Source organism: Oryzias melastigma, linkage group LG12, assembly GCF_002922805.2.
Source record: "Oryzias melastigma strain HK-1 linkage group LG12, ASM292280v2, whole genome shotgun sequence".
NCBI lineage: Eukaryota > Metazoa > Chordata > Actinopteri > Beloniformes > Adrianichthyidae > Oryzias > Oryzias melastigma.
Window position 1 is genome coordinate 7,024,769 of NC_050523.1, and position 27,052 is coordinate 7,051,820.

Consider the following 27,052-nt stretch of genomic DNA (forward strand, 5'->3'; position numbering starts at 1 on the left):
GCTTTTTCCAAGTTTTTGTTATTTAAAAAAGTATTTGTGTTTAAACACATAAAAATCATAAAATCTATTTGCTTTACACTCAAAAGGAGAATAAACTAGATATGGTCTGTTAAGAAAAGTAAATATTCCCAGAATCAGGTGTTGCTAAAGTTTAAAAATAAAAAAAAGTTGCTGTTCATCTGTGTGTGTGTTCATGTTTATGTGGTTAATGAGGACACTTCATGGATACGCATCACACTATGAAGACCTATTAAACTGTGAGGACCCAAGGAATAAACAAAGGCTTGTCCCCACGATGCAGGGAGAAACTTGCTTCCCTAAACTTGTCCTTTGAGTAGAGAGAAACCAGTGTGTGTGCTCGCAGTTGAAACTCTTGACAAGGTTCGACTGGACATAAAATAATTGGAAGCTGCATGAAGCTTAGAAATTGTAATGACACTAAAAATATTAAAATAACATAAATTTTATCATAGCAGCAGTATAATAGCTATATAAGCGTGAAAAACAAGGCTCTACAACAACCTACAAAAAAAAACATTAATCCAATCATTAAAACCTTGATCTCGGTGCTTAATAAAGATGGTACTTCATTTTTTTTCCATAGCAGTGCCAATTTTTAGAAATTAAAATGCATCTTTTCAAAAACCAGAACAAAAAAGAGGAAGCCCAGACATGAATGAAGGGCAGACAGACCTAAAGGCAGGGCTTTTAATAAACTACTTAACTTGTTTTGATCCACTCTTGCCTTTTACTTGCTCAATACAAGGATTAAAAATAAACTGAATTGAATCCTACATCAGAAAAAAAGGCATAAAAAGCTAACTGAGGGAAAACTATAACATGCACTTTTACAAAAACTAAAACAAATACAATAAAAGGTAGTACAAATAATAAAAAAGTAATTCAGAAGACATAGAGGAACTATCAGTTTTTAAAATAAATATATTTCTATGCTTTAATGCTGCACTGGAGCCTGCTTTGTTATATCCTCATAGCCACTATTACATCCCTCAAACAGAAGGCATGCTTAGAGAGGGAAAGCTTGTTAACAGCGCCATATAACCTGCTGTAAAGTTTATAACAGCCTGTGATGCTCCAAGACATAAAACCTCTTCACTTCACAGACTTTTAGACAAACAAATATCCTGTAGCAGTTCATGGATATGCATTTCTGAGAGCATTTTCAAAGCAGGGGGAAAAGTCTTATGTTAAGTTTAGCTCTGATTAACTTTGATGAAGCCTTGAGAGGACTGTGCTGAATTAATGGCAGCCTCTCGAGGGCCAGTCAGGAGGGGGGAGGGCCCAGTAAAGCATGCTTAAAGTGACTAAATAAAGCACTTAATGCAGCCACTCCTTTTCCTTTGACAGAGCTAAAAACGATGCACACATGCATCAATCCATGCGTGTTAAGTGTGTCTCTACTTAAATTGAAAAACTTTTCCAGACTTCCATGATTAATTACTGAGGATCTTTGATGTTTATCAGTGGCTTTTTTTGCTGTTCGGATAAATTACTGTGTGCAGCGTTATTAGCACGACCCTGTCTTTCTTGCAATTACTTGCAAAGCACAAAAAATGGAACCTACAGGACTTTTACGGTGCATACATTTTAATATAATTTGAAAACTAATGAAACAGAAACATAGAATAATTGTTCAGCAACTAGGAAGATATTAGAAATGTAGAAAACATGTGTTTTCCCTAATAACAAAGTATAAAAATACAGAATTTTTGTTGTTGTTAAAACAAACTAGTTAGCAACATTGGATTTAGATAGGACAGGTGGAATTTAAACAAGCCAAAAAAATGAGATAAGAATTTACAGAAATCTGGGGAAAAGAAATACTACACGTGGATCAACAAATTATGTGTAAATCCAGGGAACTATTGATAATGAGAGTCAAAATCTAGCTGGACTGACCATTGTGTTAATGTAAGATGCTGTTTTCTGATCAGGTCAAACACAGGACCGGTTGAGAAAAGATTGTTTTTGGAGGGGATTTGTAGGATAATAACCTAAGAATGGTGTTGAGTAATTTGACATTTTTTGTGCTTGTTTTTATGTTTCAATATCTGCAAAACATCCTCACAATTTAAATACCATCTAGTTTTATTTATTAATTCATTTATTTATTCATTTGACGATTCAGATTAACCTTGGCTCTGAAGTACATTTCGATGTTTAAAGGGCCTATATCATGCAAGATCAACCCCTTAACTATTTAAGTGTATTATAATGTTCGTTACTCCCAATAAACAACCCAAAGCGGTATTTTAATCCATTCACACATTCCTGAGTATTCCTCTAAAAACCTAAGCTCTAAGAACCAGCCCCTTCTAACCAATGAAAATGAGGGGGTTCTCACGAGCTGATGTCACAATATGAGAACAGCCCCTTCCAGGAAGAGTCTGCGCTGCCAGCACCGCCCCCAGCCTAAAACAAACGGTGTTAGTGGTGTAACACTTTTAAATCCAAAATACAGTATATCTTCCAATTGCGTCCTACCCACCTGTCACAAACAGGTTGACACTTATGGTTCCACTTGCAGCAGATTTATTAGGTTAGCCCACGAAGCTAAATCAGAGTCAGACAGATAGAGGTGAGTCACAAGCATGGGATCAGCCAAGAAGAGACTAGAGGTGTCAGAGTCCAGGCAGACAATCATAGAATAGGCAGGGTCAGAAACAGAAGATCAGGTCTAGACAGAAACATTTGGTAATTTAGGCAGGGTGGCACAAAACAATGCTTCACAAACAAGTTTCCTGTGGGTGATTGACAAATGAAAGTCAGCTAAGCGGCACCTGGGGAGTGTGCGCTGGGGTTGTTGGGAGATGTAATGTGTTCAGTATTCTGGAGACGGCTCCCGCCAATGACCAGAGGGGGAGACAGAACTCCTGACACTACCGGGTCGAACTCGTATTTGTTACTTCTCCTTTAAGACACTCCTCCCGCCCCCGGGTCGTGCATATTTGTGCAGACGCACAGACACAAGGTGTGTTTGTGTTGTGAACCAGTGTAGCGATGGCCGGGGCAACTAAAGGGAGAGAAATAGTATGCACGTCCGTCTCTGCAAAAGTTTGGATGTTGTTTGTCTTCATGGGGTAAACACATGTTGTCATGAAATGGATGGAGTGGTAGGCGGAGCCTTAGAGAAGTGTCTTATTTTCAGGTAAGAAAAAACTCACAAAAATAATTTATTCATTGTGCCACAGGAAATATTTGATCATATATTTGGATACAGATTACTCAGGAAGGCTTATGGTATAGGCCCTTTAAAGAAATGGAGACATTGTTGTCACTGAAATTTGTGATGTAACACGATGCATTTTTTTTAAAGCTCACAGCTGCACATAACCCAAAATGCGTTCGTAAAATTTATCATATATGAATGATTCGTCTCATTCTTCTGTCTTAATAAGGAAAAATGACACTTTCCCAAAGATGACCTGAGCAAGAGTCAGTAACACAATAAGGCTGCTGGCAGAGAGAAGAAGCGACAACAATAAATGACCCCAGCATGAGTGATATGATAAGAAAACCTTTTTTAGAAACCCTACCTCTGTCAAAATGTGATTCAGGAGGAATGTGGACAACATATCAACCTCCTATGGGCCATTTTGTTTCTTTCCAATGTTCCTTACTGCAAGCTGCTATTTTTGTTCTTCGTCTCACAATAATATCAGCAGTAAAATCTTCCCATGGAGGAACTTTAGACGGAGAATTAGGTTACACTGGTGACATTTAGGCTCTTATCAAAGAGTGTGCATTAATGATTTTGCTGATTGACTATTTTCCTAAAGGTTGGATTAAAAATATATCAACCAAAGCTCGACTGGCACCTCTGAGACAAAACCTGTCCTCCTCCACATCATTAAATAAGACGGGAAACTTGGGAATTGTGAATAGCATGAGGTGTAACCTAGCATGACCGTGATCTATCTGAACCTGAGAGAAGGAAGCGTTGAGACACAGAGAGAGACTTCGTATATTCCCCTTTATCCACATCTAATTTTTCCACATTAGTTTTATGAAAGTTAGAGAGTCAGTACATTTAAGGAGCATTCACATCAGTGTAGGTCACAAATGGTTACTTTAAGGAGTCTGCTTTGTTTTGGCAAATTTGAAAAGATATTTGAACTCTAGTTAATATATAAAATTGGGTTTTGTTTTGATGTTTGAACCCTCCCAGGAAAAGCATCCAACCAACCAAAGGACAAAAGGAATGATTGCAATACAAGAACCCCAAAACATCTGTAATACAGTGTTACCCCGCTTATTCACGTTTCATTATTTGTGTCATGTGATTCATCAGGTTTGTCACAAAAACTCTGACAGCTTAAGATGCTTGTATAAAACTTTTGCGTCCAAAGGACGTGCACTGGTGTATCTCCGGGACCGGAGATAAGGAGCATGCTGAACCCTAGGCAACCGCCCCTCCTCTCTCCATACCCCATCATGGAGAAATGGCATCAGCTGACTCAAAGGGGGACGAAAAAAATCCTGATATGGTGAAGATGATAATGAAGGTGGATAATTATCATTCAAAGCATGTTTTTATTTTGAATGAAACTGGACTTTTCTGGAAGAAGATTCCCACTTATTTGATTAAAGAAGAAGAACGCGCTCCTGGATTTAAGGGACAGCGAGACAGAATGAAACTTTGTATCATAAAGACGTTTATTCGGAATAAAAAAAAAAGATAACTCTTTATGTTGAGCTGTAGTCCAATGTTCTTTGATAAATGTTTTACAAAGCATGACCAGAAGTCTTTTTGATGAGTACGCATCAGTAACGGATATTCTTTGGCTGCGGGATGGGGGGTTGAGACGGAGACAAAGGGGTTCTCCGTATTCGCGGATGTCTCCGGTCCCTAACTGTAGTATTGGAATATTATAATATGGAATACTGTAGTACAATATAATTTAAGAAAATTTAAAAATTAAACACTAGAGAACTGACAAATAGGTGCAAAAAACTGCAAACTAATTAATTGTTAAAATGGCATGTCCAGCAAAAGTCCTTAATTTAAACAAATGCAATTCCAATACAAAAAAAAATTTAAGTACAAATAGTAAATTATGAGAAAAAATAAATATCTCCTACAATATGGCTCCAACTTTTTCACCAATGCTCACAACGCATGAGGCTTCAACCTCAGTGAGCCCAATTGAAAAGTAGGCCTGCATCTTTTTGAGCTCAATTTAATCAAGAGCCACTTGAAGGAAAAAAAAAAGCCCTTATGCCTTCCCCTTTGAAATTGTCTACATATCAGGTTTTCTAATATTTTTTTGGTCAGACCTGGTTTTGGGAAATACTGTCCCTAAAAACCAGCTAAATGTGTAGTATTGGTCCACTCTCAAAGCTGTACTAACAAAACCAAAGCTGATGAAAGTTTAACCAGTCTGTATGAGGACACACATACTACCTGGCACAAAGAAAGATGATCTCTGTGACACAGCCTACCCAAATGACTGAGTTTTAAGATATTGCAAGACGAAAAGGTGCTGGAGCTCACAAAGGTACTCCACCTTCTGTTCCACCTCAGCACACATTTCTTTTGCCAGATGCCGCTTCCTGATAAAATGCTCCCTTTTCTCAAACCGCGGCTCTCTGGATGGGCGATGCTTCTGCAGCCTCCCGCAGAGTCAAAAGAATCAGCTTTTCTTGCAAGTGAATCCAATTTAAACTTGGAAAAGATGAAGGGTAGACAGCAGGGGTGAAGCGCCATCAGCTCTCCAGCGAATGCTAAACTGCACAGAGCAGCAGGATTAGCAAGGACATTTTCTGCTCATCTCCGCGATGTGAGGTTTCTGAGTGAAAATAGGAATTAAATGTACTATTGGATTAACTTTAGTGCCGTTATGGCTTTGGCACAATGTGTGGCAGGCTACTGTCAGTAAGACGACAAACATCCACACGAAAGAGGAGGAACTGGATTTGGCTCGAGAGATTCTTCTTCTTTTGCTCCGCTGGGACAACAATGAAAGGAAAGTGAATGAGAAAAAAAAATGTCTGTGGCTTAGCACGAGCTTCTTAACCCTCAGTCCTAAAAGACTTCCTTGGATTTCAGCACAAGAATCATCTCTCTAACCCATTATATCCTGCCTCATCTTGTTTTCTCTCCCGCCCGAGTGTGTATAACTCGCTTTAGCTCCTAGTCGGGTGCTTCTTACACTCTTTTGCTTGAAAAAAGTTGTACAAGTTTTACACGGACACAGAACTGCAGCCTAGTTTTAGAGCTAAAAGATTAATAAACTGTCCTTTCCTGATTAATCCCCTCATACTAGTCATCTTTAACTGTACTTTTTTGGCTTTCTTGTGTGTCTATGTAAGTATGGAGATTAGAAGCATGTCGGCAACAATTACTTTGGTTTACTGCATTAACTTAAATAAATTATTTTAAAAAGATTGTGGCATTAAACTATTAAAAATACATGGGAGGAATAGGAAAATAGGTAGTTAAGAAGTCAACTTTAATGTCCTAGAAGAAAAAAGTGTGACCAAGGTGTTGACAATTCCTCTAATTGCTAAAAGTCATGGATATTGAGAGGTATTAATTTTTAATCAAGTGAGATTTAATCTAATTTATCTGGAAAACCCAATAAAATTGACAATTATTGCATGTAAAGGGAAAAAAAGCTTGATCATCAAGACAGAACAAGTTTTTATGTAAAAAAAAACTTCTATTTTAGATATTTATAGCACAAAAATACCTGAATATATCTACTGCACACATTTTTTGCTTCCTAAAATCTTTAAAACAATTTAAAGCTTTTTTTTATTTACCCATCTCCATTACTGTTCCTGGAATCATGTTTTTTATTTTCCCATTTTTTATTGTTTTTTATCACTGAGTCATGTCTTAGAGATGTGGGGCTCTTCTGCAGGATGCTGAATGTGCATTTTTTAGGTTACTCTGGCACAACAGTCAAAGGAGAAACATTGGGTCATTTGTCACACATCTAGAAGTCAAGACTAAGACGTAATTTAGAACCTGATTCAAAAATCAGTATATGGCTGGGACTGAAAAGAGACTTCCATGAGGGAAGATAAATATGAAATACAATAACAACAAGAGTAAAAAGAACTAGAAAAAATCCATTGCCTCTGATAATGCTATATATATAAATATATATATATATATATATATGTATATACGCAATTATCTAAATTAAGTTTGTTAGGTAACCTATTTATGTCTAAGGAGAGTCAGTTCATGTACAGACAGCCGGCCTCTGGGCAGCACGGATGTGTTAATCACCCTGAGGCCAGACTACAAATGCTGTCGGCTGTATTTCAATATACTTTGGACAACATCCACTGTTTGATTATGAAGCTGTGAAGGATCAATATAAGCTAAGAATACATGGATCAGGTGGCAAATCTCTCAACAGAGCAGCCAAACACCCTCTCTCCCTCCTTCAATCCACCTCGCTCCCACTCTGCTTTACTTTTAAACAACAAGATGAAAGCAGCCGTAATAGACTGATCTCTTCTTCCATTAAAATATAAGACGGATCAATTGCACCATTTCTTTCATTACATCTCTCATTCCTCCTCTATTTTACGGGTGATGGCGCAGATGGGTGTTGTGAGCGGAGACAAAATCAAATCAGCCACCGTCTTTGATGCAGAGTCTGAGCTGGTGGAATGCAAAGGAGATCTCTTTCTCAGTGAATCACCAAAATGCAGATGGTGGAGCTTAGTGCTCCTTAGTGGTTGACATAGTGGTTCCCGCATGGGCTGCTAATACCGCATCTCAGCAAAGGCAAAAATGGAAATAAATGACAACAAGAGGAGGTCTGTTCATTGGTGATTTCTTTGTTTTTTTTTCCCTGGAGAATTTACAGAAACATTTCATTTTCAAATTAATCCTAACTAATCAATTTTTGCATTAAAGTCCCACTCTAATCATCTTTTGTAAAAGCGTTCCCAGTGGTCTTCTATTGTAATTATGTTGTTTCTTGTCCAAAACAAAAACCTGTGTTTGAGACATAGTTTCTGTAAGCGGCACGGGTTCCTCAGAAGTTCACTTCTGAGTTGTATTCCTGGAGTGGAGTAAGCCTGCACTAATTTCCCATCATCCCTTTATTTACACTCTCTCCCACTAGCTTACAGCCCCTGACAGCTCCAAGCTAACATTAGCATTTGGCATTTATTAGGACAGGCATTAAAATGGCTCACTTTATGCTAATTTCATCTGTTTATTTTATCTTAAGAATTGGAAGCCCTTTATTTTCTATCACATCAGTGTGAACCAACGTGATGTTTTTATTAGGTGACTAACAATTAATCTGTGAAATGATTTCTATTTTTAGAACCGAACCAGGTCAATCTGTCTTAAGCAAATTGTTTATCAAAAATATAATTGACCCATACGATCATTTCAAAATAAGATGAAGTAATAAATGAAAATACCACTTGGTTTATTTTACTCTATTGAAAAATGAGCAAAAAATGATGAATCCATCATTACAGTCCAACGTGTGGAAAACTTTGCAAAGACTTGTGACCATGAAGTGTGTTTATATTATTATTATTACCTATTGGAACTAAATTTGTGAATGGATTTACCATAAATTCTTGTTTAATTGTTTGTATACTTGATTATCTTACAAGAAACACAAGGAATCTGGAAAACTTCACCTGCACTGTTTAGATATTTATCTCTGAGTCGTGGGCCAAAAAAAGGTTATTATCAAGAAAATGTTTGATCAAATTCTATTCTATTTGTTCCTTTCAAAATAAGAGATGAAGAGAAGTCAGTTTTCTAACCGTAGTGTGAAGTTAGTATGTGTTTGCCAACAAACAGCTGCAGAATGTTTGTCAAATTAATCAGGTAGGTTTAATTGTTACAGTTCCAGACACTTTTTTTTAAATAAAAATGTAGTTTCTCTCGTTTTATGTATAAAAAATAAATTTAGAAGCCACTATGATATTATTCTGTTTCTTTGACAATGTAGCTTAAGCGTTTTTTTTAATCTTTCATTTATTTTTCTTGCATTTGTGGTTACCCCAAGAAAAAAAATGACTCTAAATTTATATAAACATAAAGTATAACATGTATTTAAAATATTGTAAGATAGTTATATCTTGAAATATTGCAAATATTAAACATTCAATATTAAAAATACCCCAAAAAATACAATTCTGATAAAAGCTAATTAGTTATTTTAGATAGAAAAGGAACAAATTATCTACAAATAATCTGAAATCGAAAGTCTGATTAAGAAAGGCAGATCATCTCGAACGTTTTGGTGGTGATTTTCCCATTTAAAGTTTTCCAAACAAAAGGCAAGACAAAGAGAAGATTTAAAAACCAGTGAAATCAATTCTGAGGCGGAGTGGAAGGCCGTCACACTCCTGCCACACTCTGTGTTGAATTACCTCCTTGAAAGTGTTTCCGTATGCCTTCCACTGTCTGAACTGACGGCTCTCTTGTTTGCTGTCAATCACGCCGGTGCAGAAACCACAAGCTCTGCCTTTGAACAGCAGAGAAAAGCTGCCTGTTTCATCAAGCGTTGCTTTGTTGGAGCAAATTACTACGAAATTATCAACTTTTCCCCAATTTGAAGTTCAAAATATATTCTTGTAGGCTTTTCAAGCTAAAGTGAATCTACTTTTTTCAAATACACTTGAATAGTACTTTAATTATTTTATATAAGTGACATAAGCAGCACCAAAAATCAAAGTAAAACATTTTTTTTATAAAGTTACGTTCAATGAATTTAATACTTTCTGTTCTGTGCATATTAAAGTGTTCCCTTGGAACAGAAATGCTGCAGTTTAGTTATTAATATATAAATATTCCTAATGTCATTATTTGGTAATGTGGTCTGTTTGTGCCAGAAGGCATTTGGTTTGCCTTCAACTCAGAGTGCATCGCGGGTTCACATCAGTTCATACACCTTATGAGTCACATCCGAGTTTCTCTGGGACTTCTTGTAGTTCAGGGAAAGCATTTATCCAAATTGAAACCAGGACTGGATGCATTGTTTTTCTATTTCATAGTAGAAGATTTTTGATTCTGGGAAATTTACTCAAAAGATGTAAAAAAGAAAAACAAAAGTCACATCTTGTGGCCATGAAAACACTGACAACCAGAAACTTGAAGATTCTGATCAGCTGGAATTTATTTATTTAAAGGCAAATATCCAAGTCATTTCCAGAGTTTTACTTTGGAATTCATTTCATGTTTCATGACAGAAAAGATCTGAAAAATAATCTTGTTTCAAATACATTTTAATGATTTTCATTAACTTGAAACTCATTTGTAACTTCAACAGCAATATATATATATATAATTAAATAATATCAATTGATGAACAGCTAAGTTTAGTTTCTGTGAAGTTGAACTACTTAAAGACCTATTCAGATAAAAATAATATTTTTAACATGTTCGAGGAATTTTTCGGATGATGGAGGGCTCATAAAAGGAAAAGTTGTTCACTTTTTCATATTTATTCAGGAGATTACACGTCTTTACAGTTTGAAAGATGCTGATTTAAAGCTAATAAAGTTTGTTTTTTTATCTTTTATTTAGAAATTCTTACAGTTTTAATTTTTCGTCTTAATCGTGTGTACATAAAATCAATATTTCTCTTTTTTTATGATTTTTTTTGTTTGTTTTCGTTTTCACCATTTTTTCATTTCTGGTTACCGGTTCTCAATTTTGGTTTTCATCTATTTTTATTTTTTTTTTCTTAACAAAAGACATCTTTTTTGTCTATTTTCTGCCTGGAGGTGGTTTTTGTTCTTTTCCACTTCCTTTGTTTGTTGGTTTTGGAATCATGGAAACCTTTTGCTCTCCCTAAAGAATTGCAGAAAAAGCTTCTTTTTCGTGTTACTCCGTAGTTTAGCCAACATTAAAACTGATATTCCATGCAGCCGATATTTGATATCCCATTAGTAAGTATAAATAAAAAGTAAATGGCGAGAACATCTTGGTTTTGTTTAGATCACAGCTGCACTGCAAACAACCAGTTTCTTTTGATGAAATGATCTGAGATTGTGGATTAAGCCATTTTTTTCCCCTCATAAATGCGAACAGATATTAGAATAGCACAGCACCGTTCCCCAGACCAACTGCACTGAACTAGCAGTGAGAGTCAACAATTACCAAGCAGCTGCCTGCAGGTAATGAGCCCAGGAAGAAGAGACATCCCTCCATTCAAACGGCACATCAGTAACTGGACGCCCATCTCAGATCCGCCGGCGATGGGAGCATATTTCCTGAAAACACCTTGATCTTGTTCCTGGTGTGAACACAAGGAGGTTGTGGCCATTCTGCGAAACAACATGACTGTAATTGGAAAAGTAAACCTGTTGATCTCCATGTTAGAGACGTTGATCTCCAGACTGAGCAGGAATTGACATTTTAAATGCAGATGTTGCGTTTTGATCAGTGGTCTCCTGCATTTGAAGGCAACGCCTACTCCTGCCAGCAAACATCATCTCCTCCGTCGCAGAGTCCTGCGTCTCCTGTGTGGCTCGTTATCACTTCCAGCAGACTGTTTGGTTTCCTACAGGAAGGGTCTGAGCTAACGCAAATCTTAAAAGTATGCAGACTGTCATGCTTGTTAGGTTTCCTTCTCAGTGTGGTCTTAGCAATAAGGAGAAACACTGATAGAAGTCAAGCATAATGTATGGATTTAGTTAGATATTTTTTTTAGTTTGATTTCAGAACAAAAGAAGTCATATTACCCAATTGTCATGAATTAGATTTTTCCTCCTTGTTGCTGATATTAAATATGTTTTTTGTTTTTTTTTGCTGTCAGTCTTTCATGCCATGAATACGAGGGACTCTTAGGACCAGTTTACAAACCAAAAAGATGTAAATTACGACTTTAAATCTTGTAAATTTACAAGAAAAAGTCATAACTGTTAAATTACAAGAATAAAGTTGTATATTTATGATTTAACCTTTGTTAAATCATAAATGGGGTCATTTACTGGGGTCCAGATGACCCTACCCTTACATAGATGTGTGATCCCTCCCATGACAAAGGTGGACAGGATTTAATGTCTGCCATGGACACCAGTGAAGATGGAAAATAGTTGAAGAAAAAAAAAAGTTAATCACGCCGTCTTGTGGGGTCCAGATGACCCCACTTTAAATGTAAATATGCCGAGTATAGAACAAGGATTAAATAGTCACAGGCTAAATCTGTGACTTTTTTCTTGTAAATTTATGACTTTTTTTCTCTTAAATTTATGACTTTTTTATGTAAATGTATGACATTTTTCGGTAACACGATAATATTTATAGTGTTATTGAGAATATTGACTACTAAAGTCAGAACATTGTCTACAAAAACCATATTAGTAAACTGGTAGTGAGCTTGATAAATGATTCTAAAGTGTGGAGTGTTTTACCATAAAAGCATAAAACTTGTAAAATGAAACTTTTTTTATATACCACTGAAAATGAAATATTCTAAAACACTTTGTAAAATCACTTTTAAGCTTTAATGAACATTTTCAACAAGTGAGAAAAACTTTCTGAACTCTGTGAGACTCTAAACAGATAACAACTTTTTAAAAAACAAACTTTTAAAGGCAACAATAACACATAAAGCCACCAAAATATTCCTAATTTTTACATTCACTATTTTCCAGAAAGAGTTACAAAATGCGCAGATTTCCTTTATTTAGCTTAATATTAATAATTTGTTCTACGTATACGATGACAATAAATGTAACAATAAGCATCATATTAACACATAATAATAATAATAATAATGCTTGTAAATGTGTTAACTTAGAAATTAATAAGCCTTATTAGGTATATTACACCAATAAATGTTTTACCAACACCTTATAGGAATATTAATAATGCTTATTAATGTGTTAAGAAAGGTTGTTAAGGAATCTTATTATAAAGTCTTACCCTTTTTTCTTTTATATTTATGACTTTTTTTCTTGTACATTTGTGACTTTTTTCTCTTAAATTAATGAAGTTTTTCTCTTAAAATTTATTTTTTTTTCTTGTAAATATATAACTTTTTTTCTCTTAAATTTATGACTTTTTTTCTCGTAAATGTATGAATTTTTCCTCAAAAATGTATTACTTTTTTCTCATGAATTTATGAAAAAAGTGATAAATTTAAGAGAAAAGAACAAGAGTTGTCCGTTTATCAGAGCCATGCTTGAAGATGAAAGATGTGGAGCATCTTGTGAATCTTTGTTATCAGATCAGTGTCAAAACAAAGAAATTCTGAACCTTTTGGCAACTCAAAATTAAATTATTTTCACTGAGGCTGGCTTTCTGGGGTTCAGTGTTGGTATTACAGCCTTTCATATACTAATAATAATAATTAGCTTTATTTATATATCACTTAAACTGTAGTGTTGTACAACAACAGAGGATAAAAACAAATAGAGAATCAGATAAAATTAGATTAAAAGTATAGAATGAAATGCTTAGAAAGTGACATTCTTAGAAACAAAAACACATCACAGACAATACAAAAATAAATGGAATGTCGTGGGATAAAAGAAAGTTTTAAGGTAATTTTAAATAACAACCTTTTTTTTGTCTTTTTATTATCCAGATGTGGTTTGACGTCAGGTGCAAGAGAGATGAAGAGTACAATTTATGTTTTATTTGCAGCGCAGTCATCCAAATAATAAACCGTCTCTTTTTAAACGACCTCATTCATTTACCATCACACATCAGTTATAAAGTGAGTGATCTTTCCTTAATTTGCACTTGGAGTAACAGCTCACATTGTTTTTAATCTAATTATATTCTATTAATTCCTTTCAAAATAAGAGCAACATAAAAATCCCCAAACTTCTCGACTTCAATCCTCTCATGGGTGCAATTATGAGCAAAGTGTGAACAAAAACACATCAGATTGGATGTGACAGCAGTCTGTGTGCGAAAGTTTTGTTTTGCATTAAAAAGGAGAATATATATGAGGAAACTCGATTCGTTAATTAGGAATAAACTCCCTTAAGACCTTTGCAAAACTTTTCGTAAATCATCCAAAGCAAGAGTCGGTGTGTGATGAGATGGAAATGGTATGGTCTGAGGTCCAGAGTGTTTGATTGGTCTCCACACACTCACATATTTATTCATATTGGCACCTATTGAGTACTACATTATATTTTCTTATAAATGGACCTTAAAGCAACTTAAATTTACCCACATAAACATTCTAATTAGTGTTTTGTGTCAGGTGAAGTTACAATTTAGAGCTTTTTAATTGTTAAGTCTTTGAAAATCATGTTTAATGAAACAAATCTTCATTTATTAATTTTTTTTTAATGCAAACTGCTTTTCAGATTGAGACAATGTGCAGGACTTTGCTATTTACTTAAGCTGTAAACTGGTATATAGATAAAGTAAATATTTTCCTTGAATTCTCTTAAAAATGTAAAAAGTAGGAGAAATGTTTGCTTTAAAACTTGTTTTATTTTGATTTATTAATAATCTAGAATTAATTCAGATTAGTCTATTACCGGTATCAATTATACGCTTTTAGTTTACAAAAACGACAGTCACTATTGTTTTTTTTAATGATGTGAGCTGTTGGTTTCTCCAGGCTCAGTGATGTTTGACCATTCTTCCAGAGCCACATTTATGAGCTGCTTCACCAAATTTCACACTTGTCACAAGCAGTCAGACTAGTTCTGTTCTCTTGGCAAGTCTTTGAGTTTCAAACATAAGGGGAACAAAAAGTTAACTTTTCTCTTCCAACTGGAAGACAACCATATTTCAATTCTCCATTGTTTTAGACACAAGGAAGGTTTATTTACAATTTTCTTAAATAAACTGCTTCATTAAAATCTCAAAAATCAACTTTAAGTTCACACCGTGCTCTACAATGAGCATTTAAGCAACCGTTTATAATGAATGAAAAGTCTTGATGTGTATGTACGTGTTCTGGGGCTTCCATGTTTAAAACTCCAGCGTTCACACATCACTACGCAAGTTTTTGAGACCATATTTGCCCTCTACGTACAAAATACAATGCCATTGAACATGCGTTGAAAGTTAAACCAGTCAGACTTGAGCGTAATTTATGGATGATATCCCTTTTAATTCATAGAAGTAGCTATTGTTTAAAAATTGATCATGAAGGAGGAAATTAATAATTGGAGTTTGTACTCGGTCTGAATTATATGACATTAAGTCTATATTTATTGGTATAAAGCTCTTGAATGAAAAACCTGGAGCAAGATTTGCAGAATTTTCAATGCTTGGACTTTTAGCCTCTTGCAACTGCAGATACATGAGAGTATTTCAACAAGGAGAGATCTTAAAAGTGAGATTGAAAGATGTATTGTGAAGGTTTTAACTGAATAGAGTCCAGTGAGTAGAGTCCAGTACACTAAGGCTTCCACGACTAGTCGACTAATCAACGACTAATCGACTATTAGAATAGTCGATTAGTCGTTATTTTATATTATATGAAGTTGGAGTGTAAAAGTTGAAAGTTATAATGGAATTCTGCTAGCTTGTTGGACTATTTTGGCATTTATTGAGGGTTTTTTAGGCTATATTGGAGTTTAGCTAATATTTCAGTTACATGCTAGGAATTTTGGCTAATTTAGGATTTTTTTTTTTGTTTGTTTTTATTCTCATTTTGAGTTTAGCTAATATTTCAGCTACATGCTAGCTGTTTTGGCTAATTTAAGATTTTTGTTGGTTTTTAGGCTAATTTTGAGTTTAGCTAATAGTTCAGCTACATGCTAGCTCTTTTGGCAAATTAAGGATTTGTTTGTTTTTTAGACTGTTTTAGAGTTTAGCTAATACTTCAGCTACATGCTAGCTATTTTGGCTAATTTAAGATTTTTGTTGGTTTTTAGGCTAATTTTGAGTTTAGCTAATAGTTCAGCTACATGCTAGCTCTTTTGGCTAATTAAGGAATCGTTTGTTTTTTAGACCGTTTTGGAGTTTAGCTAATATTCCAGCTTCATGCTAGCTATTTTAGCTAATTTAGGCTTGTTTTTTAGGCTATTTTGGAGTTTAGCTAATATTTTGACTGCATGCTAGCAGTTTTGGCTAACTTAGGCTTTTATTCCTTTGTTTTTTGGGCTAATTTGGCATAGTTTAGCTGGCTATCAGCTTCAGCGTTTTTCAGCTATTAGCCTCAGCATCTCCAGCTATCAGCACTAGCCTCTTCACCGGCCAAATTCAGCTTACAGCATTCAGACTACAATTATCGCAAATAATGCTATATATCTAGTTTTTAGTTAGTTTAAAGCTATAATGATGGTTAAGAGGTCTGCTTTACATCCAGTGATCCCATTAGTCTACTAATTGGAAAAAACAATCGGTAAATAGTCAACTATTAAAATACACATTTGTGGCAGCACTAGTGAGCACCAACAAGTGTTTGAGAATTCACTTTTAGAATCGTCTTGAATGTGCGTCACATCTCTAGTGTGAACGTGGCAGAACGCAATTGCCCAAATGAAGCTCATCCATTGGTTTGTGAGGTGAAAAACATGATTTCTTGCTATAAAAAACCTCCTCAGCTGGTCTGTAGGGTCCTGTGGTGATGTTTTTACACCACTACATCTGAAATTTCACATTCTTACAGTTGCTTGGCCATGGAAACCCATTCCATGAGGTCATCCACAAACTGAAGGCCACATAAAGTTTGGGATCTCGACTGCAATTTTGCATTTGATGACCACGATTCGTGACTTCTCTCTTCCAAATAGAGCTGTTTCACAGGAGATACTACAATTCATCTAGCTCCCAAGAGTGTGTTTTCTTCTCCTAAACATGTTTGTAAAAGCAGTTTGCATGTTGTAGGTCCATGATTTGACACTCTTGTGTCCATACAGGTGATCAGTAGACCTTGACTTAATTACTTAGATGTGTGACTGAATATTTTTGCAAAGCAAAGCTGTTTTGACAGATTGTGTTTTATCAAAGGTGACCAGAAGCATGCTTGTTGTATAAAGATCGCCATCAGGCCGTAACACATCCCCACTTCTCTCTGTCCCACATCAGGCTGCCATTTTCTCTGCATATGGCTCAGAAAGAGCTATGCATATTTTATTAAGCTTAATACAGGAACTGCATCCTGGCTGTTTTATTAGCATTTTAATTCCATCGCATACTTGGTGCTGTTGCATCAGCCTGATTCAGTACAGAGACTCCACATGGGGACTTTGCTGATTTTAAAAGGAATTCTTTTGAGTTACTGAGAAAAAAAAAACACAAATTGATGAAGATTGTTTAAAAAAAAAATTAACTCACCTCTTATCATTTCGATGTTTTCCTAAAAGTACAGCTAACTTCAAAGCGAGCTCCATTGTCAAGTTTCTAAAAGATTAAAGCTGCTGTCTGAATTCAAATTTAATTTGTTCAGTCATCCGTTAAAACGGTTTGTCTGTTGCTCCTGCCACCAGTCCGTCCCGTCTCTCGCACCCTCCCTTTGGCTTCAGAAAGCCGTGTGGCAAATTGGAGCTCAAACACTGAATGACAATGAGCGGAAGTGAGGGGGGGTGTACATATTAAGGGCACAGTGAAGTTAAGCAATTAAATTAAAAAGTTATTAACTTTGGAACGGGAGCCGCTGCTCCCTTTCTGCCACTGCTTGCAGCGCTCAGAGTTGAAGGGAACATAAAGGGGGTTGGGGGAAAGATTTTCTAGGTGATGGTGAAGGTTGGAAGGTCAGAGATGTCCTCTGCAGCTGTTTGTGGTTTAAAAAAAAAGCATTGGGATGTGAGGCTTGAAGAGGTTTCCTGTGAACCTGCAGCGCAGGATGGGCTTCCTGCCACTCGCAATCCAAACTCAGCATCGCTGCAGAACCATGAGCCAAAATGCAAGAATTAAAGTTAATTAAGCTTTTGCTGTACTTTGCAAAAGTCATAAGTAATAAGCAGACTACTAATTAACCCTAAAGTGATTTCTTCCTAAGCTTTTTGTGATATTTGGAGTTATTACATAGAATTGCAGTGTTTTTCCAAGCATTACTAATATGATACCGATCCCAAACTCTGCTTGGAATCAAACTGCATTTGCTTTTATTGTGTGGGAGAATTAGGAATATATTGGCAGCTTTAATTGTCTTTGCTGAGCCGGGGGTCTGAATTAAAAGCAGTAATGGCCTCTCATTAGTTAAAGCATGAACCTCATGCATTTCAGCATCATCAGTGCAGCTAAAATAATCAGTTTTATGCTAATTGAAAAGGAAAAAAAGAAGGTGTGAGCTGAGCAGTTTGTGGCAAAATAATTTAACGTACTTTTTTTTCACAGAGTGATTCAGCATAAAGGTAAATAGAGGAAAAGTCAAGTCAAATCAAAGCTTTGTTGCAGCTGATGATGTGATGTCAAAATTTGCCCAAATTGGATAGTCGTTTCTTAATGTAAGTAAAAATCTGTTAAGAAAAGTGAAAATTTGTACTTAAAAACTGTTTCAAAAAAATCATTTTACCATATATATATATATATTAATGCTCAGATTGAGCCAAACAGTAGCTCTTTGTTTACGTTGGGGGTTATAAATCTTCTGAGACGTGATCTATTTGTATAAACCCCTTCTGTAGCTTCATTTACAATATTTATTTTTGGACACATTTCTTGTCAGAACAGACAAAAGAAAATAAGGCAGAAGGAAAGAGTGGGATGTTAGAGAAGGGGGGAAAGGATACAAAAGAGAGGGGAGAAAAATAAGGTTAAATAAGTTGGAGGATGATTAACACTGTAGGTGGGAGGGGCTAGATTCACAAAGCAACAAGTTGCTGGAGGTTTATCATCATTACTGTTAGGTGTAGATGTTAGTCAAGAGGGCGGGGCCAGTCCACAGACACATTCAAAGATAACAAGCATATCTGTTGGCTCCAAAAATATTTTTATACACAAATATTTCAAACAATACAACTATGGCTCACGGATCTGCAACATCTCTGATTTAGAATTTAGATTTTTGACGACCGAAAGCACTACACACACGAACCGTGCTAAAGCTAACACGATAACGGTTGACCGTTGCAGAATCAAAGATGGGCGGGGCTTTTATACTGAAGCTGCGGGGCATGATGACGTGAAACTCCTGAAATGAGGTGGGACTTACAGATGACCAATCACAAAATTCAACTGTAATACCTCGTTTCAACCTGTAGGGGGCAACACACAGACGGTTTTAGTCTATATTTTCATGAATTAAACAAGTTTGGTTAAATTGTCAGAAATGTGGCAAGGACCAACAGACTTAAAGCCCAATTATTGAAGTCTACAGACAAAAAAAAGCTTTTTAGTGTTTAGTTACCATCTAAAGTCCATGCAAGAGACCTGCTGTGATGCATCTATGACTTAAATCAACACAGAATGTTTTCCTCAGCCCCCCTATAGAAGCAGAAGCTGAAATAGAGTAATAAAAAAAATAATAAAAAACTGTAAGACAAGCGATTAATTTAATAAGGATCAAAGTAATCACTAGTATGGATCTAGTTCATTAAATAAAAATCTAAATTGGTTGAATATAGGACTAACAGGCATCTACCAAAAAATCTAAAACCTCTACATTATATTTTTCACTGAAGCTCCATTTAATGTTCCATTTTCCTTTTGTTTTGTTGTCTAAAATTACCAAAATGACATTGTTACCTAGTAGGGTAGGAGTAAACAACATAGCTTGAGTGCATACCATTATGTTTCTTTTCTCTGACTCTAATAAACACCTTTAAATAAGACTAGCTTCTATTCGTTCTGCTGTAAAGATATTTTGCTTCCAATTTAACCATTTCCTTCTCCTGCTGAGCCAAGACTATTAATTAAACGTGTTGCTTTAGGAAGGAAATAAAAGAGACAAAAAAGTGAAGGTATGTAATTTACATGATTGAAGCTCTAATCAGCTGTACGCTTACATTTGAAACCTCTTTATTTGACCAATTCCTGCTCACTTTTAGATTAACAATTAGTCCCCTTCCATCCTCTTCCAACATCATTTGACAGTCATTACCTAAATGAAGAAGCCTCTTTTCAGAGCGCCAGTTACCTACAGTCTAATGCTTTAATAGTGCCCTATTATATAAACAGCCTAATTTTCATAATTGACCAGTGAAGTGGTCCTAATTATCCAACGTCAAACACGAAATTGAAGGCAAACAAGAAACTTAATAGAAAGCCAAATTATAAATCTTTTCAAAACAGGCTAAAAAACAAGACACCAAATGACAATTACTACAGGTTGCTAGGAAACAGTGATAATAATTAAAAAAAAAAAAAAAGCTAGGAGGCTACATGATCCATGAAAGCCACAAGCATCTGTTTCACCAATTATTTGGGCTAAGTTTTTTAGATGCTGGTAATAAAAGAAGAAAATGTGTGTAAACAGTTCTGAGAAGCGTCTCTGCGGTAGAACAAAGAGCTGGCGTGAGCCCACTCACGCTCAGCTGCTACGCAGACGCCGGTGAAAAGGTGAAGGTCTTGATCGTTTTTGTGGATCGTGGAAAAGATTTTCAGATGTTTCAAGGACAGACTTACAGTAGCATGAAGAGTTGTGCAGATTCTTATCAAACTATAATATTCAGCTTATGAACAATGCAAGTCAGGTTTGTTTTTGAGCTGTGTCCTTTTAAACACCTGTTTTGAATGTGCCAGACAAGTATGTCAGCACTGATGACCACATTTCATGTACAATATCACACACTTGGAACATTTATTAATAACTCCTTTTATCTTAAAGCAGCTTTTCAAAAATCTTTTGTGGACAAAAACAATTGAAAGCATGGAAAAAAATGTTTTAAACTTAATAGATTTGTTAGAACATAGCAAACAATATACAACTGAACACATTCGTCTATTACCTAAGATAAGAAAACCAGGACAACTACACTCAAAGGGCCTATTCCACGCCTCTCTTAAACTTTTCACATATCCATATGTATGATCATCTATTACCTTTGTCACACTAAAGATCAAATTATTTATGTAGTAGGAGTTATTTTTGTGAACTATTTTCCTACCTGAAAGTAAGACGCCTCGATCTCTGAGGCTCCGCCTTCCATTCCTTGTGGGTGTCGCCCATTTCATGACATCAGCCTGTGATGGTTGTCATGCCAAGGTAGTGACTGTATTTTCCCTGTCGTGGGAGCACACAAAAGCTCCGTCAATGCTAGTTTTTGTTAAAAATCGTGCTAGCGGCATTGTCGGATAAGTTAAGGATCCATCTTTAAGGGTAACCAAACCCTAAATCAACTTTTTTAGGCTGTTAATCTCTATAAATGGGGCTTTAAAAGGGCTGTCTGTTGGTCATGGCCATATTTTTGACAAATTAGAATAAAATTGTTTCATTCTTGAAAATATTGTCAAAAAACACTTGTGTGCTGCCCCCCCAAAGGTTGAATCGAGGTATTACAGTTGAATTTTGTGATTGGTCAAACCATGTAAGTTTCAGAAGTCTGACATCATGATCTGCGGCTCCAGTAATGATCAAAGTCCAGCCCCCAAGCCCCACCCCTCTGACTGGGTTTTCAAATTTCGGCCGTGGGTGGAGTCAGCCTCAACTGTCCCTGTTTGGTTACCCTTTAAATGTGGTGCAAAACTTTGTCATAGACCGATAGTCAGCACTTTTAAAGCCCCATTTATAGAGGTAAAGAGGGAAAAAATGTTGATTTAGGGTTTGGTTACCCTTTAACCTGAATCACATCAAAGATCACTTGCAAGTGAACCAGAACTTTGCTTTGAAATATGACCACAGTTTGTTTTTTTTCGTCCAGGATTTAAATGAGTCTTTAAATTTGCCACACAAATAGGACTATTCAAAGTTGTTTTAGTCACTTGTGAAACATAATTACTGACAACATCCAAATAAGCAGGAGAACTAAACAGACTTGCCATAATTTAAAAAAATACTTAAAGTTTGGAGCAATTAATTCAAACTATTATAAATTGGCAACAAAAAATGCACCGAAACTGATGCCTGTACGATAACAATAACTACTTATTTACAGCAATAAAACATTAAATTACTCTAGAAAATACCATAAAATTAATATTTAAAAGAGTATTTAAAAAATAGCACAGAAAAAGTTCATATTTTGATAAAATTTTTTCTCTATTTCCTTTAGAAAAAGCCTGTGTGTTTTAGCTAATTTGATAAGATTTCGAAACAAAGACGTTACGTTATTTCTGAGAAAAGACTGAATGAATGAACTCCAAGTATTTTCTGAGTCTGAAGCCCATCCGCTCTCGTCTCCCTCTTGACACACTTCAAAGATATCTCCAGGGAGGTCTTCAAAACACACCGCTTTACAGCCTTTTTCTGGAATCCCAAACCAGCCGAGAAGCAAAAAGTTGCTCTGCAGCTATTTTATTTTTTTGGTTGGTGTCATTTGTTTTCTCTTAACTTGGCCTCACTTTTATCTCCTACACTACTATTGTACTTCCTGTTTGGGCTTTCTCTGTGCGTTTTTCTATCCCTCTTCTCCCACTGATGCTTCATCCCACCTTTATCTTTGCAGTAGGTTCAAAGAAAGGAGCTTAAATCATATCAGGTTTGGGAGCTTTGCCAAGCACCGTTTGTTATACTGAAGTACAGCTGAAGTGTTGTATTTTTCTTTCACTTTCTTAGATATTTCATTGATGTTTTGCTCTTATTAATTGTCTATACTTCTTGTTATTTCACTAATATTTCCACAGTTTAATTCTGCCGATAAATGTTCAGTCTTGTCTGCTGATCCATTAAGACGCCGCTAATTTGAACTCATAACTTTGTAAACACTTTTTGACAAAAGTGTGTTTAGTGGTGTTTTGCCCTACTTACCTCCCGCTTGGGCTTCAGCAACTGCAGCTGCCAACACACAGTCCCTATGGTTCCACTCCATTTCTCTTTATTTGGCAACATCAGCTTGTTAGTTTTTAATTATGTTTGGTCCCAGTCTTTTCTTTTCCACCATTTTTTCTTTTTTTCTTTCTTTTCAGGAATGGGTGACAGCCACAGACCTGCTCATTTCTCTGGACCGGCTGAACACTTTCGGAGACGAGATTTTCGAAGATGCCAAAGTTTTGCGCTCGTACTTCTACGCCATCTCGGATTTCTCTGTGGGGGGCAGGTAATTAAACCAGAAAATGTCCATTCTGAAACTCCCAGAATGCTTTCTTTAATGTGCTTAAAGTTCCACTGTGCAGGTAAATAAACATGGGACTTTAAGACGCCTTTGAAGCGACAACCTGCATATGCTGCAGCTCTTTCTGTCACATTCATAGTGGAAATCAGGAAAAACTTGGAAGGTTCATGAGGGCTTTCAGCTGACACTTTCATGCTTATACAATTACACCTAATTCACACCAAAGCAGCAGCAGTTTCTAAGCGTCATGTCAGACGTGAGTGATCTGCTTCTGAAAATTCACACCTGATATAAGTATTTCATACAAATGAGTAAGAGATGCAAGGCTCAAATTTAGTTAGGGTTTATTTTCTCGCCGTAAATCTGCGGAGCTACTGCTAAAATAACAAAAGAAGCAAGCTCCTAGTGTTAAAGTGAAACTTCTAGTTCACTTTCAAAATAAAACTTTCCTGAAAACGTTACAGTGATGAAAATATTGTACATCGCACCGACAATTTGACAGAATGTTACACCATGGGGAACAGGAAGTTCATTCTTGAGGTGGAAAAACTCAATAGCCACTTCATAAAGACAAGATGGAGAAAAGATGGCGCTCAATGGTTACGTGTGAGACCGAGAGACAACATCAACATAAAACGTAAAGAAAATGAGAGACATTAGAAAAGAAGAAAAAACTGGAACCATTTGAGTTTTATTGATCGTATGAAGGAAGATAATCTGCAGGAAATAAGTCTACTCTTGTCTCTCCTAATGTTATTATGAATAAAACTCTTTATTGGTTTTAAACACTTTATTTGTACTTTGGGTTGTGATTGAAGGGTTTTGTGATGTTCACTTCAAATGTGTTTAAAAACCATAAAATGTATAGAGTTAAAAACTGAATTGTGAATAGCTATTTCTTTTTTAATTTATTTTGTACATTTTATCTGGAAAGAATAAATAACAGCATATACATAATATATGCTAAATACAAATAAAAACAACATCTGTACATTAGTTATGGATTTTATGCATAATCCTACATAGTAGTTGCTAATAAATTAAATAAAGTAATATATATATATATATATAATTATATAGTGGTAGGAAACAAGGAAAGAGCGTTATTTTTACTTTGAAAGTTTAGTAAGTATTCTTAAAGAAAAAGAAGAAACATTAATAAAATTGGTTTATTTAGAAGTTTTTTTAAATGTTTTTTTATTATTCTTTAACGATAATAAATGTACAGTATTTTGAAGAGATATACATTTACCTTAAGCAAATTGACAAATGATACCGATGACATTTGCAGCAGAAAGTTGTAGGGGGGGATACGAAAGGGTAAGAGAATTAAGATTGAGAAGCACTGGTGTAAAGGTACAATATTCTTAGCTAAAAATTGTGTTGTTTCTGTTTTTTCATATCTGTTTTTCACTATCACATACAACAGGCATGTCCAAAGCCCAGCCTGGGGGCCAAATGGAGCCTGCGTTCACATTTCTACCAACCCGCAGGCTCTTAAAATACATTTTATGTGGCCCTCAGGACTTTTTTAAGAACTGTGTACAATTTCTTGATTCTGACTGGCTGAATTACATTTTAAGCCAATAGAAATCTGTGGCAACAACCTGGTCTTCTTCAAATCACAGTAATTTTGAAAAAAAAAATGTATTCAATTATATTTTTGTTCTGTGTGGAAAAACTTAAAAGTACCACAAAAAATGAGAAGAATAAGAAATAAATATTTTTTACAATTAATGTAAATAATTGGCCATTTGGTTGGTCATCACACATTTTCACCTTCTGGCCCTCTTTGGAAAAAGTTTGGACACCCCTGACATTCAGAGTTAATTCTTTTAATAAAATATCCTTAAACCATAACGACCCAGACCCATTTTTCCTTCAAAATAAAATTAAGTTGAAAAAAGCACAAACCAAGTTGACCACAGAAAACATCTCAGATTCATTTCAGATTTCTGTTACACTGATGTCACTATGGGTTAAAAGAGAGAAATTCACATCATTAAATATAGAGCTATCAAAAATTAAAAGGATTTTGTTCAAGTATTTGTTGGTTCTGGTGGTTTAGAATATTTTTTATGAGGGGAATTCAGTATTAATCCATCAATTTATTATAATGTTTATTATTTTTCTGAGGTAAATATGATTTTTTTTCAGATAAAAACAGCTTTATTAGTTTCTGATTTAAGAATCTTTGTTCAGTTTAAATCTGTGAAACCATTTATGTAACCAAATGAAATTACTTTGTTTGGATGAAAAGTTTAGTAATTTGTAATCAAACCCGTTTTGAATTGCAAATGAAATTGGGAACTTTGGCAGGAATTTCCAGTCCTAATCAGGGAAAAAAAAATCCAGTGAAATGTTGGGAAAATGTCTTTGGTGCAGCGATCTCACCAAATAACAGCAAATGTTTCATCTCTTGTCATAAATTATCATATTTAACTGTTAGGAAAGCAGTTTCTCTTAAATATGAGGGAGAATACACATTTTTCAATGACATCTTTGCATGTTTTATGTCAGAAAAGCAGAGATGACCAGCCAAACAGCATTATATAAACAGTATTTGCTGCAATAGCTGAAAATAAAACTGGTATTCAGCATTAGTATGCAGTCTATGGGAAATATCAGGGAAGCAGCATCATTTTTAGTGATCTATAATGTGGATATTCTTTATGTGTGTATACTTTCCAGAGGATGGGGTTGCATAAAATTGGGATAGTGTGCAAAAGCAAGATAAGCGGCTAGCTCTTTATCCTCCACTTTTTTTCTATCTGTCAAGTTACCACCTGATGAAAGCAAACCAAGAAAATTCCCCGTTCTCTCTCCACCTCTTTTGGTTTGTTACTCCCAGTAATGAGAAAGAACGCGGCACGGCGGACCATGCTGCACATTTTCTGCTGCAGATAGGAGTGGACGATTAAGTAGTTGAGATGAAGCCTTCAAAGAGAGTATAAACTTGATCTGACACCTGTCATAAACACTTAGGATCAGCACAGCGGCATGACAAATTACCCATCAATGTCCACAACACCTGAGGGACAGACCCACACAGCGCATGTTACCCTTAAGCCCAGGCTTTCTGATCAAGTACACATGCTTTCACACCACACTGCTTCACGTCACATCTGCAAGTCGCGCGCTGCAAGATTTGTTGTGATTTTTCTGCAGAATATCAATAGGACTCGCAAACTCAAGGCAGATTTTAGGGCAGCTGCAGTGGATTTAAGGTTAGAGGAATGTGTTTTTTAAGTAGAAGGTCATTGGTTCAATCTGGATCAAGAAAGTGAAATCTACTTTTACAGAGCAGCGACCCCAAAATTGACCTTTAACCTCAATTATTTGGGGAAAGCTGCTTATTGACTAACAGTTGCATCTGTGCACTGTATTGTGTGAGTGTCCAGCAGTAAATAAAGCTGAAAAAAGTTTTGGAGGAGGGAGCTACAACTCTTCCTCTTTTAAATTATGTAGATGCTTGACCTATATGTCTGGGTAAGGTATAGAGGTCTTTAAAATCCAAGAGTCCAGAGCAGTCCATCACCCGATAACAAGATGATCTTTGAACCTCATTCATACATGTTTTTGGTAAAAGGTTCGATTCTTTCCCTATTTTTTTTATTGTATAATCAATTCCTTCTGAAATTCAAATTGTACCTGTTGTTTAGTATCAGATTATTATAGGTATCTTATATGAATCTTCAGACACAAGAGGTAGATATTTGTATAAACCCCTTTTGTATTTTAGGCTTAAATTTATTTATAGAATTTATGTCTGGATGCATTTTTTGTTGAACCAGATTTTTAAATGTTTCGACCCACCCAAAATCCTATAAGGCCTGGACAACCCAAAAACCTGCAGCACCAATTTGGGTCAACCCACAAACAGATCCATGTTACTATAACTTAATCAGGGATAGATGGATTGTCTAAGTGACTAAATAGCATTGAGTTAAGGTCTTTGCCCTTTATGCTAAGATATATTTTTGTGTTCCCTGACAGTTTTTTTTTTAACTTTGGG

General features: G+C 35.6%; 1 protein-coding gene across 1 annotated transcript in view; it reads left to right on the plus strand.

Annotated features, from left to right (window-relative positions):
* lamc3 (laminin, gamma 3) overlaps window positions 1-27,052 on the plus strand; it is a 174,230-nt gene that overhangs the window by 12,457 nt on the left and 134,721 nt on the right. The window contains exon 3 of the mRNA XM_024299112.2: window positions 22,892-23,022. Within this exon, the coding sequence (XP_024154880.1) occupies window positions 22,892-23,022 (131 nt within the window). The remainder of the gene's footprint in view (window positions 1-22,891; window positions 23,023-27,052) is intronic.